This window comes from Pezoporus occidentalis, unplaced genomic scaffold (genome assembly GCF_034315485.1).
Source record: "Pezoporus occidentalis ecotype Australia unplaced genomic scaffold, CSIRO_AGI_Poc_V1 ctg137, whole genome shotgun sequence".
Classification (NCBI taxonomy): Eukaryota; Metazoa; Chordata; class Aves; order Psittaciformes; family Psittacidae; genus Pezoporus; species Pezoporus occidentalis.
Genome location: NW_026913177.1, coordinates 519,712 through 533,860, shown reverse-complemented (window position 1 = coordinate 533,860; position 14,149 = coordinate 519,712). Strand labels below are relative to the sequence as shown.

General features: G+C 43.5%; 1 protein-coding gene across 7 annotated transcripts in view; it reads left to right on the top strand.

Annotated features, from left to right (window-relative positions):
* Positions 1–14,149, top strand: part of MOB2 (MOB kinase activator 2) — a 121,312-nt gene that overhangs the window by 101,217 nt on the left and 5,946 nt on the right. For all 7 annotated transcript variants that reach the window (XM_062609378.1, XM_062609374.1, XM_062609376.1 and 4 more), the window contains exons 2-3: positions 9,382–9,542; positions 10,735–10,828. In XM_062609378.1, the coding sequence (XP_062465362.1) occupies positions 9,382–9,542; positions 10,735–10,828 (255 nt within the window). The remainder of the gene's footprint in view (positions 1–9,381; positions 9,543–10,734; positions 10,829–14,149) is intronic.

The following is a 14,149-nucleotide window of genomic DNA, read 5'->3' as shown; positions in this document are numbered from 1 at the left end:
TGGGTGTGAAGGGGAGGAGATGGTGATTGGAGCATCCTCAGTTTTCCTTGAAGAGTTTTCAGTTTCAGATGCAGTGCAAGAAACTGCACAGCTTGCTGGAGGCAGCAAGGAATTACTATAGCTTTGCTGGTTCCTTCTAGAGAAAAGGAATCCTGAATTGGTAGAGATAACAAATTGCATGATCAATTTAGGGGAGCTTGGCATTTAATAAATCACTAGTGTTTCCTCTGTGTGATCGACCTTGCAACAAATAGGATCCTCAGGACCAAAGCCATGGATGCCTGGTACAATTCAAAAGGGATGTGAGCTGCATCAGGTTATGAAGCATATCTGCATAGTGGACATTGTGTCTTTGATATTTCTTCAGTTAATCAGATTGCTTCACACGTGTGCTTCTTTCCAAACAAGCCATATCCATTTAAAGTGAAGCATATCTTTAATATTTGTACTATGAAGAGACTTTGAACCTTACAGCCAGTTTCTGCTATGAAATGAGGATAATACTTTCTTCAAATGATTTTTAAACTAAATTAATAGCTGGATGGTGCTTTGAAGATGCTCCAAAGTGCAGGGGTTTTAAAATCAAGAAACTACTGGGCATCTGATCAAGAAGGAAATGAGAGAGATATTAGAGGAGGATCTTTATTAACTGAGATGGGATAAGAAAACAAGCTGGAAAACTGGCAGTTTTACTCAATGTTAAGAAAGCAGACTAGGGGGAAAAAGTCATTGTGGCCCAGTGGGGCTGTCACTTGGTTGAGTGTCTTATACATTTCTTTCTCCAATGAAATCCAGGCAGATTTCCAGCTGCTGTGTTTTCTCAGCTGAACACAAGGCTGAGTATGGAAGCCCTGCTAGAAGCATTAACGAATGTACTGTCTTTCTCTGGAGCCAGTTTGCTGAACCTTCTTAGAAGGGACCTCTCTTCTGCCATCTCCCATCGCTTTTCCCTCTCTGAACTTACTGGTGGGTGTGACTTAGCCTGTGGCATCACGTTCAGCTGAGTGTGGAAAACCAGACACACGCAAACCTATCCATTCTGGGAGCTATCTGAGGAACTAGTTTGTACTCTGGTTTGCCTGTCAATAACAGCTGCTGAGCACTGTCTCCTCGGGTTCCCTAAAGATGTTTCTTTACTTAATTAATAGTAGCATTGACAGGTAGGTTTTGGTCTGACCTCTTGACAGACCTCCACCACACTGCTGCATTACAGCTATTCCTCCAGCTGCTTTGGAGATAACGGCTGGTCTGACACAGACATGTTAAGACACATTTACCAGAATTCTCTTTTGTTTGTTTGTGGCTTTTTTTAGAGACAGGTAAACACAAATCAGGACTTTGGTTTGCTTTAGGGTGCAGTGCTTTGAAAGGTACTGCCCTTTTTACGGTTTTATATGACATTTAGTTATGTTTTCCAGTAAATAGTCCTTTGCAGGTGATGAATTTTGGCGTTTCCTGAATAGAATAGTAAAACTCCACCATTCTTGTCACTTCTCCTTTCATTGAAAGCAGGCTGAACGAGCTGTTGCTGAATGTACTGCTTTATGTTCACTCCTATAGACTTCACTTACAGGGGTTTTCTGGGACAGCTTGGAAACGGCTACATGCAGTTTTTTGTATTTGTGTACTTTAAACATAAAATGAAAAATTAGGGAAGGCATCCTGAACGTGAACAGCTTGCAACAAAGGAAGTAATGGATACTTTGCTTTGCACATTTGGAGTTGGTTCCAGGTAGATGGTGTTTTCTTCCAAGTCTTTGAAACGAGTGAACTTGGAGGTAGGGGAGAGCAGAAGGAAGGAAGCTAACTCCTGCGTTTTATTTGGTAATGCCGGTAATCGTGAACATACAAGTTTTGGTTTATCTAGAATATGGAACTATGATTTATTGATTCCTAATCACATGTCATCAAGTTCCTGAAACTGTTCCTCCTGTACTGCTGGGAGATTTAGCTTTGTAAGTCTGTAAAGAAAATCACAGAATCACAGAATCCTAAGGGTTGGAAGGGACCTCAAAAGATCATCTAGTCCAACCCTCCTGCAAGAGCAGGGTAACCTAGAGTACATCACACAGGAACTTCTCCAGGCGGGCCTTGAATATCTCCAACGTAGGAGACTCCACAACCCCCCTGGGCAACCTGTTCCGGTGCTCTGTCACTCTCACAGTAAAGAAATTTTTCCTGATGTTCACATGGAACCTCCTGTGCTCCAGTTTACACCCATTGCCCCTTGTCCTATCACTGGACATCACTGAGAAAAACCTAGCTCCATCATCCTGACACTCACCCTTTATATATTTGTAAACATTGATGAGGTCACCCCTCAGTCTCCTCCAAGCTAAAGAGTCCCAGCGCCCTCAGCCTCTCCTCATAAGGGAGATGTTCCACTCCCTTTATCATCTTTGTGGCTCTGCGCTGGACTCTTTCAAGCAATTCCCTGTCCTTGAACTGTGGGGCCCAGAACTGGACACAATATTCCAGATGCGGCCTCACCAAGGCAGAGTAGAGGGGGAGGAGAACCTCTCTTGACCTACTAACCACACCCTTTCTAATGCACCCTAGGATGCCATTGGCCTTCTTGGCCACAAGGGCACATTGCTGGCTCGTGGTCATCCTCCTATCCACCAGGACCCCCAGGTCCCTTTCCCCTTCACTACTGTCCAGCAGGTCAGCCCCCAACCTGTACTGGTACATGGGGTTGTTCTTCCCCAGATGCAGGACTCTACACTTGCCCTTGTTGAATTTCATCAAGTTTCTCCCCTCCCAACTCTCCATCCTGTCCAGGCCTCGCTGAATGGCAACACAGCCCTCTGGTGTGTCAGCCACTCCTCCCAGTTTAGTATCATCAGCAAACTTGCTGAGGGTACACTCGGTTCCCTCATCCAGGTCGTTGATGAAAATATTAAACAGCACTGGTCCCAGCACCGACCCCTGAGGGACTCCACTAGTCACAGACCTCCAGCTAGATTCTGCCCCATTGACCACAACTCTCTGCCTTCTTCCTTCCAACCAGTTCTTGATCCACCTCACTACCTGATCATCAAGCCCACACTTCCTTAGCTTATCTATGAGGATGCTGTGGGAGACAGTATCAAATGCCTTACTGAAATCAAGAAAAAACACATCTACTGCTCTACCATCATCCATCCACCTAGTTACTTGCTCATAGAAGGCTATAAGGTTGGTCAAACATGACTTCCACTTGGTAAAGCCACGTTGGCTGCTCTAAGTATATGCTTCAGTATTGACTAGTATCGATAATTTCCAAACTAGACCCATGGTTTTACAGCCTAGACTGAACATAACTCAGTCAATATGAGTAAGTCTGACTTTATAACCGAAGTTCTGCCTCCCTGAGGGAAGATGTGTGATATGGTCTAGTTCAAAACTTGATAATTTTAAGACTGGCAATTTTTTAGTCTGTACATACAGTGTTTGGACCATGTAGTGTCCAACTGCACTGCATGCAAGTCATGGAAATCTGTTGGTGGAAAATCTCTGTGGGCTTGCTTTAGCTCTCATCAGCTGTGGAAGATTACAAAGAAGTTTGTGCTGCACACAGTGATTTGACATTCAGGTTTCAGTGGTGTGAATAAGCCCTCTGATAGCAGTTGATTTCTGAGCGTTTTGCAGATTCAGTGATGATACACGAGTCAGTGTGTTTTTAAACTGAGCCAAAGCTTTGGAAAGGGGCAGAGCATGGGATCCTTCATGAAGCTTCTGTATGAAGTGCTCCAGTTCCAGCACAAAGCAGCTGCGGAAAGACTTAAACTATCGAGAAGATGCAAAGTGGCTGCATGTGCTGATCTGACAGAGAACTGCCATTTGTGTGGAGATGAGGGAGTCTGGTTTTTGTAAAAGGACGACATACAGTTGTTTGCATTTGGAAACTTGTGAAATTAGTGTCAAATTTTTGTTTCTTTTCTTGAAACGGGGAGAAGATGCTGGTGTGGGTGAGGTAAATTGCTCATTTCTCTTCAGTGGAAGGCTTGCCTCAGCCTTATATGTCTGGCTTCGTGGTTTCCCTCCATAGCTTGGCTCTATGACAGACTCTCTGACCTCTTCTTCTCTCTCCCCTTTTCCTCCTGCTCTCAGAAAACTGTTCTTAGCTGACGTGGCAATACCCTAACCTGGGTCCTTTGGCTTAAGTATCCTGAAGTGAAGCAAAGACACAAACTCTGTTCTATCCAAACTGTTTCTCACGGATAATTTTTCTCCCCCACCATGGTTAATGCAGTTTGTCAAACCAGAAGCTGAGGATATTTTCTGCATTATTGTTACTGGAATGCTAATTGTCTTTAAAAATCAACTTATGCCTGAATCCTGCCCCCCAAACCAAACCTGAAAATGCTTAAACCCAATTGCTGTAAAGTAGCTTCTGAATAACCTTAATATTGTCTGTCAGAGGCCCAGCAGGTATGAAGGTGCTGTATGGAGCGTGCCAGGCTTGGTTTCAGTAATGTAGGAGTAACACAGCCTGTGCTGGGAATTAAGCAAATCAGTGGCCTGGAGTATTTTTTACTAGCTCAGGGCCAAGTGCATAGTTTCCACTGGTTTTATGCTGTTGATTGTCAGGGTAAGGTAGTTTCAAGTCTTAACATGGTATTCCTGCAAAAGGAAGAGGTCAGACATGTTGCTTCATTTGCTTTAAAGTCAGGATACATACTACTGAACAAGGCTGTTGTTTTATGCCATTATTCTTTCCTTGAATATCATCTTAAGTTCTGTGAAAACCTGAAGTCTCAGGGCTGAGAATAAATTAAGTATAACTTTAATAGCTTCTTTAAATACCTTTAAGGCCCTCCTGCAGTTCTTGCTTTCATGGGCTTTTCTTTTTTTTATCTGTAGCTTATTTTTACATGGTGAGGTTTAAACAAGATCTAGCAAATGCAAGAGTTTGAAGACAAGAATAGTTAGCTGACAACCAGGAGCTGTTGGTCTAATTGAGCAACCCCTCTCTATTAAGAGCGTGCTGAGGAATATCTGATTTTTCGTGTCCCAAAACATCCCTTTGTGGAGCATCTATGAGAATTAGTCCAGGTTACTTCATTAAGTCAATGTAAGGGACAAATCTTTCAGGCTTTGTTTGAATTGGAGTGCACTGCTGTGGAAAAAGGAGATGGCAAGGAAATGTGAAAGAGTAGCAATGTGCTGAATTCACTTTCACATACACTGGTTTTAGTTTATTCATAGAATCATAGAATAGTTAGGGTTGGAAAGGACCTTAAGATCATCTAGTTCCAACCCCCCTGCCAAGGGCAGGGACACCTCACGCTAAACCGTATCAATCAAGTTCTCGTCCAACCTGGTCTTGAACACTGCCAGGGATGGAGCATTCACAACCTCCCTGGGCAACCCATTCCAGTGCCTCACCACCCTAACAGTAAAGAATTTCCTTCTTATATCCAATCTAAACTTCCCCTGTTTAAGTTTTAACCCGTTACCCCTTGTCCTGTCACTACAGTCCCTAATGAAGAGTCCCTCCCCAGCATCCTTACAGGCCCCCTTCAGATACTGGAAGGCTGCTATGAGGTCTCCACACAGCCTTCTCTTCTCCAGGCTGAACAGCCCCAACTTCCTCAGCCTGTCTTCATACAGGAGGTGCTCCAGTCCCCTGATCATCCTCGTGGCCCTCCTCTGGACTTGTTCCAACAGTTCCATGTCCTTTTTTTTTGCTGAGGACACCAGAACTGCACACAATACTCCAGGTGAGGTCTCACAAGAGCAGAGCAGAGGGGCAGGATCACCTCCTTCAACCTGCTGGCTCTGCTCCTTTTGATGCAGCCCAGGATACAGTTGGCTTTCTGGGCTGCGAGTGCACATTGAAACCAGCTCATGTTCATTCTCTCATCAACCGACACCCCCAAGTCCTTCTCTGCAGGGCTGCTCTGAATCTCTTCTCTGCCCACCCTGTAGCTGTGCCTGGGATTGCTCCGACCCAGGTGTAGGACCTTGCACTTGGCATGGTTAAACTTCATGAGGTTGGCATCAGCCCACCTCACAAGCGTGTCAAGGTCTCTCTCTCTGGATGGCATTCCTTCCCTCCAGCATATCAACTGAACCGCACAGCTTGGTGTCATCGGCAAACTTGCTGAGGGCGCACTCGATCCCAGCATCCATGTCACCGACAAAGATGTTAAACAAGACCGGTCCCAACACCGATCCCTGAGGGACACCGCTCGTTACTGGTCTCCAGCTGGACATTGAGCCATTGACCACAACTCTTTGGTTGTGCAGCCATCCAGCCAGTTCTTTATCCATCGAGTGGTCCATCCATCAAATTGATGTCGCTCCAATTTAGAGACAAGGATGTCATGTGGGACAGTGTCGAACACTTTGCACAAGTCCAGGTAGATGACATCAACTGCTCTACCCCTGTCCATCAGTTCTGTAGCCCCATCACAGAAGGCCACCAAATTGGTCAGGCAGGATTTACCCTTAGTGAAGCCATGCTGGCTGTCACCAAGCACCTTGTTGTTTTTCATGTGCCTTAGCATGCCATCCAGGAGAATCTGCTCCAAGATTTTGCCAGGCACAGAGGTGAGACTGACTGGTCTGTAGTTCTCCGTGTCATCCATGTTCCCCTTCTTGAAAATGGGGGTTATATTTCCCTTTTTCCAGTCGTCGGGAACTCCACCTGACTGCCATGATTTCTCAAATATGATGGCCAGCGGCTTAGCAACTTCATTCGCCAGCTCCTTCAAGACCCGCGGATGGATCTCATCAGGTCCCATGGACTTGTGCACATTCAGATTTTTAAGATGGTCTTGAACCAGATCCTCTCGTACAGTGGGCCCAGGGTCTTCATTCTCACAGTCCCTGCATCTGCCTTCCAAGACTTGGGTGGTTTGGTCAGAGCCTTTGCCAGTGAAGACCGAGGCAAAGAAGTCATTCAGAACCTCAGCCTTCTCCAAATCCTGTGTAACCAGTTCTCCCGAGAGCTTCCTGAGGGGGCCTGCATTCTCCCTAGTCTGTCTTTTATTTGCTATGTACCTGTAGAATCCCTTCCTGTTATCCTTAATACCTCTAGCCAAGTTTAATTCTAACTGGGCCTTAGCTTTCCTAACCTGGTCCCTATCTTCCCGGACAACATCCCTGTACTCTTCCCATGCCACCTGTCCTTGCTTCCCCTTATTATAAGCCTCTTTTTTTCATTTGAATTTTCCTCAGCAGCTCCTTATCCATCCAAGGAGGTCTCCTGGCCCTCCTGCTGCACTTCCTTCTAGTTGGGATGCAACACTCCTGAGCTTGTAGCAGGTGATCCTTGAATATCAACCAAGAGTCCTTGGCCCCCCTGCCCTCTAGGGCTGTATCCCATGGAACCTTACTAAGCAGGTTCTTGAAGAGGCCAAAGTCTGCTCTTTTGAAGTCCAGGGCAGTGAGCTTGCTGCACGCTCTTCTCACTGTCCTGAGGATCTCAAATTCGACCATCTCGTGATTGCTGCATCCAAGGCTGCCCTGGAGAGTCACATTTCCAACAAGCCCTTCCCTGTTGGTGAGCACGAGGTCAGGCATGGCACCTCTCCTTGTTGGCTCCTTCTGGTACTGTGTATTCTTTCAAAAAGATGTTCTGTGTCATAGCACTTTCTCTCTAACCATGAAATCCACCTTTCTCATTAACGTAAGGAAATCAAGTGTAGCTGTCTTTTCCCTACCAGAGACCTCCTGAAGTGGGGGTATATATTTGAGGGTGTAAGCTTATATTGTGCTGCTGTCACTAAGTTTTCTTTGGGTTTGTTTTTTTTTTTTTTTGATGATGGCCTTCCTGAAGTTTTAAAGTCCCTCCAGTCTTGACTGGTTAGAGAGAAACATGGCAAGACAGAGCAAGTTGAAGTGCTGGTGACCAAGTGATGGCATTCCTTTCTTGTGGAAAGCAAATCTTGGTCTTGCCGTACTGCAGTGCTGATGATGGGGACAATGGGTCATACTGAAGATGAGTTTAATGAGCAGATCAGTGAAAAGCATCCATAAAGAGAGAAATCTAAGTAATTGTACTTGCTTTGGGGAAAGCACTGACACTTCAAACACCATTCCACAAAGATCTGTATCCCAGCCTCACAGAAAAAATCAAACCCGCATGTATCTCAGACAGGGCACAGCTGGAAGATTATTTGAAGTGTGTTAAGAGCCAGACATGAGGTCAGTTTCTTTTGGATGGGATCTGAATGAGTTTCAGTAGCAAACTCAATGCAGCCGTATGCAGAGGTGGACTTGTCTTGGTTTTACAGATCCTTAAATCCTCTTTAACCAAGAAAAGCTGAGAAAAAAATCGTGGCATCTCTTCCTTGTATTCATTTGATAGTATGCAGCAATTATTGCCTTACTCCACTTTGTCCCTTACCATAAAATACCTCTTCTGTCTCTGGTTAGGTGGATTTTTTAACAGCAGAAACGTGGATATACAGCTGTTTGACTACCCAGCCTGAAAGACCAAAGTGCTGACCCAGTGTCCTTCCTCACTTCTTGCTGAGCCCCTGGCCCTGGAACATGGTTTGGGTTGAGAGTCTGGCTTAAGGGCGTTAAAAACAGGGTGGGGGGAAAGCTAGTGATTACAACAAACACTTTAGAAATGGGAGATGAAAAGTCACAAAATGCTATGTAAAGAATGCATTTTATGGAATGCAGTTTGCCTGCTTTTATAAATTGTAATGGAAGTTTATTGCATAATGCATCACATTTTAAAGAATTTTCAGAAAAATGAACTGAGATCTTTCTGTCTCAGGTACTCCAGGAGTCAAGAAGGCAGGTGGTTTTGTAGTTATCAGTGTTTCTAGCTGGAGTTAACAGTTGCTCACTGTCAGGTTTCTGGTGTCTCAGAGAATGGAGAGCTGGAGCGGTGAGGACTGCTGTCACTTTGAATGAGCAGTGCTAGTACAAAGTGTGCAAAAAGTGTTTTTCCAGCTGAGAGCTGTCTTGCAGTGTTCCACCTTTGCCATCCCTCAAATTCCCTTTCTGCAGGTGGCAGTTAGCTGTATGATGCAGCAGATTGTTAGTATACTCACATTAGAGTAGCTCCTTCAGGCACAGTGCCGCTCTGCTGTCACAGCTGTTTGTAGGAGGAAAGAGACTGTCACTCTCCCAGTACTTTGCAGTCTTAACTGGCAAAAGGGCCCCGGAAACGGAGCAGCTCAGTCTCCAGTTTCTTAAGGCCGTTCAGAACTTCCAGTGTTACTTGAAAAAAGTGACTGAGTTCAAATACACTTTTTAAGAAACTATCTTTTGCTTTAACAACAACAATAATAATAAAGTCACTAAGGGGAGGGAAGGCAGGAGGAGCAGTGCAAACAAATGCAAGAGTTCAAGTAAACCAGTTGCTTTCAGGTTTCTGTAGCTGATCATCAACAGTAGAGGTAATTTTTCTTCTCTTTTTTTAATCTCTTGCAGGAAGTCCAAGGGAAAGCCAAACGGTAAAAAGCCAGCACCAGAAGAGAAGAAACTTTACCTAGAGCCAGAATACACAAAATCCAGAATTACTGACTTCGAATTTAAGGAGCTAGTGATGTTACCACGAGAAATAGACCTCAACGAGTGGCTAGCCAGCAACAGTGAGTATTGTGATTGTACATCTCTGATCTTACTGTCCACACCCAAGCAGGCAGTCATTCACTCTGCTCCTTTTTACTGCTTTTGGTGCTTGGAAAAACACTCAATGACTATGCTTACTGCATAATGCCTGTCATTATACCTTGAATAGTAATTAAGCTGTCTTATGTACAAACCAACTGTGCTCAGCAGCAAGGAAGCCCTGATGCGTTTTCTCCTTCCAGCTGCCTCACTGTGACGCTGAGGGCGTAGAGTTTTTGATCATTTTTTTGGGGACTGTCAGATTCCCTTTGACTATTTGCTAAACTGGCTGGTTCCGCATGTTTCTGACTCAAGCTATTGGTCTTCCAGAAACACTGTAAAAATGCTAGTTTATTAAGACTCGCATGCAAAGCAAGTTATGCCTAAAGCCAGAAGTTTTGAAGTCTTTTGGTTGTATTTGTTTTCCCTACACCTCCCAAGCTTTGGTAGAATTTGCATGAATTCGAACTGTCGTCAAGCTGGAACTCAGACTGTGACTGAATGCTGTATTTGTGCATCCCTGTTCTGATTTGCAATACTTGCCTGTGCTTCTGCTTCACCTGCCAGGCCTAACCTGCAGCTGTGACATACTCTTGTCTTCATTTTCAACAGTATGTGGTAGTAGCAAGAAACTACCTTTAACTGAACACTAGGAAAGTTCATAGAAACTCATTAAAAAAGAAGTGAGGTGTCCCCTGAAGAGTATTAAGATGTTAAATCATCTCGGATTTTTAAACAGTTGAAATGTACTAGTTTTCCTGCTGATTTTTTATAAAGAGATATGTCATGAGAACGATGAATGCTCTTTTCTGGTCACTGCACATTTAAAATCTGACTTCAAAAGGATATAGGAAATTGTTTGCTTTCAGCTTGTAGTAGTGTGCTACTGTAAAGGTGAGGCTGATGATGAAGACACTTTCCAGTCTTGCTGCTTAATGAGTAATAAGAGCTGATGCATCATGGTGCTTTAATTTTAAATGAAAACAAGAGCTTTCTTTCTGTGCAGCTCTTTGTTTTGCTGTTCATCGTTAGACTTATTTAGCCAAATCATGTTTAAATTTATATGCAAGCTCAAAACTCTAAGGTCACTTCACTTTGCTTTATTTGAATAATTGTCCAGCGTTTGAAAGTATTTTAGTTCTGAATTTCTTTCCTTTGTGTTTTATTTTTCAGCAACAACTTTTTTTCATCACATCAACTTACAGTATAGTACAATCTCAGAATTCTGTACAGGAGAGTCGTGTCAGACCATGGCCGTGTGCAATACGTAAGTCAATGCTTAAAGTTGCAAGGCTTCCATGAAATCGTCAGAGTCACATGGGGGAGGATGTTGGTGCTGGATGGCACTGGGCAAGTGTTCTAAAGCAGATCTGTACTTAGTTGAGAACATGGCAGCTGTACATCCTCTTCTCTCGCCTCAGTAGTGAAGGGTGGTGGAAGTCTGTTTCTGTGGGGGACCAGAGGAATGAGAACCTTGGAGTTCTGAGAACCTGTTCTGAGCTGGTTTTATAAGGTCAGATCAGAGAGGCAAATTACCCTGTGCTTAGCTTTTGGGGAGAGGAGAAGAGCAGGGCAAAACTGTCCTTACTGGTAACAGTGTGGGATTTCATAGAAGGCCAGGGAGGATAAACAAATTGCGAAAACCTCAGAGGGTGCTTTTGATAGCTGGAATGCTGACAGAGCACCAGGCTGCTGACAGATAACCTCTAGCCTGATGTGAGCTGCTGGCTTTCTGCCTGAGCCCCTGGGCACAGAGGACGATGCAAGTGGCAGCTTTGCAAAGAGTAAGGAAAACGTTTTGGTTTGGCACTTCCCTCCTGTAGGACTTAGGAGACTTTTTTAACATTGACTAACTATCACTTATGAAAGGAAGTTTTGTAGTTTTAATGTACATGGTGAATATAAGAAAAAGCTACCATAACCCCCTGCTCTTGATTAGCACAGTCCAACATGATGGAATATGAGATCTAGTCGAGTATGAATAAGCTTGTTGTGTTGTGTTGGGGTTTTTTCTCCAGCACATGTGCTGATAGTCCTTTTCTTCCCTCCTCCTGCATTTTTTTAGGATTAATTTATTTGAGATGGATTTTAAAGCAGAAGACTGAGCAGTTAATCTTACAGTACATCAAACATCCCAGGGAACGTATGCAACAGAACCAGAGCTCTGTATTGTATCTCTGACAATAATTACATAGTGCTTAGAAAGGAATCCTTGCTTAATATACTGGGCTATCTTGCACACTTGAAATTACTATTAGGGGCTTTCTTTGACAGCACTGAATAATCTTTAGTGTACAGAGGATATTTTTGCATGTAGTAGTTGGAAAGATAACTGCCAGTAGACAATTAAAGGCCATGCTAGGGACTTTGAAAGCAGGCTGGAACACAAAGTAATAAATCTCTGCTGGACCAGATTTTATCAAAAGGAGACAGCATGTCTTTAAATGAGAAATGGTCATCAGTAAGATGAGTACTTCATTGACTCTTGCTCCCAAGTTTTCTCATGTTTAAATTCCTGATGTAGCACTGGCTGTCCAAAGGACTGAGTTTAACTATCCACTTGGCTGATAGGAAATAGTGGCTAAAAGGAAGTGGTGGTAGGGAACCTGCATAGGTGTCACTGTTGTGCTCTAGGGAGTCTTAAAGAATTTTGAGTTCTTTGTAGGCAGTTCAGGCTGCACAATGAAGAAAGGAAGTGCCTGTAGGCAGCTCCCACTGTACTCTGTATTTTTAGTGGTTAAGACCGATAGCACAGTGTTCCTATCCTTTGTTTTGGAAAACTGAAAAACTGTGCTATTTGGGAATAACTGGAAGCATGTCTACACTTGGGTGAAGCACTTGAAATGGTTTGTGTTTAGCTAAATCATAACTTAAGTAAAGTATCTTCCTGTACTTGGGAGTAGATGACTGATTCATGTTTGCAGACTGCTGGCTGCCTATTTCATTCTTATATCAAGTGTGTGGGTCTGTGAAAAAAACATGTTGGTGGGATCATCTGGCTACAGCTGCATACCTCACTGCAGTTCAGCTTTGAAGGCCCTGTTCATAATTGTGTTCTCCAAATGGCAATTCTGGATAATCCTTATGTTCCTTCCACCTTTCCTAGCTCTTCCCTTTTGGAAGAGATATGTCCAAATGGAGCATTGAGAACTGTCTCAAAGATGCTCATTTGTTCATATCCAGTTATGACTATGACAAAGCCGTATGTTGCTTCCCTGCCCCCTTCCTTTTTCTTTTACTCCTTTCTTTTTTTCTCCACCACCCCCACCCCCCTTTTTTTTAATCTTGTCCTAATGAAGTAAGGACATGCTCACTGTGTTGGAGAAACATCCATTGATACGATTTATTGTGCCCCTGACCTGTCTCTAGTATATATATAGAGTGTACCTCCTAAACATCAGAGTCAGTTGCTGATTAACCTGATGGACACTCCAGATTTGACCTGTGGTGGCTGTGATTTGTACAGCATCTACCTACTTCAGACTGCCACAGAATTCTAGTATCTTGGAATAAGGGTGCACTTCAGCATTTTTTTTTTCAGTGCTGATTTCTCTAGGTAGCTCTGTATGAAAGTCTGCATTCTGTTCCTTTTTTATGTTTCCCTGCCCAGTTCTCTTAAGGTGTGTTTTGGATCACACCATTCTGGTTGTACCTAAGGAAGGCTTTTTATATTTATGGTTGAGATACTGAAGTGACTGTTGAGAACAGGTTACTTGTCAAGTTATTTTGTATTCAAAGGCACTGCAAATACTCAATCCTAAGTTTACAGTATTTGCTGACAAATACCAGTTGCAGTTAAATATTTGAGGTAAGGTTTTAACATCTCAGAGCTAAGTTCCAGCCAACTGACAAACTGAAGACAGATGCAGCTTTTAGCCCTCTGTCAGCTATATGAGATAGCACAGCCATCTGCACACAATGAGGAGGAGAATTTCTGCTTTGACCACTAAGAGACATCTGACCAAAATCTAGTCGCCTTGTAGATGGGAGCATTTGCCGGCAAGGTGGGATAATGCCAAAAGAAATTCCAGAATGGCCACTTATTTTCAAAGTTTAATGAGGGTAGCATGAATATAACTTTGGGAATTACTTTATTTCACTCATTAATATGCTGATGACTTGCTGTAAAACAGGCACTGTGTTTTAACACAGTATTTACTATTTAAATTTAGTATGCTTTGTAGCTTATTATTACGCAAACTAAAGCACCTTGAGCTGTTAAGTGATTTTGTAGCTGACATCTGGGCAAAACTTCTCAATGTGCTGAAATGAGTGGAGTAGTTAAGAGCCTCTGTAATCTTACCATTTCCTTTCTCCTATCTACCTTGCCCTTAGTGTCTCTGCATATGGAGGATATTTCCTTCCAGAAATCTTAGCTCAAACTTGCATGTTTTGTGTTTTCTTATATTTAAGTTCCCTCAGCTGTGTGCTTCTTTCTCTCTTCCTTCACCCCATCTAAATGTTGCTTTGCTCCATCAAACCACCAAAGGTATTCTGAGTTGCTGCTGAGTATTACTGCCCTTGCATTTGGAAGTTTGCTGTCCTGCTTTCTTCACAACCCATCTTTCACTATTTCTGGAAGGCCTGT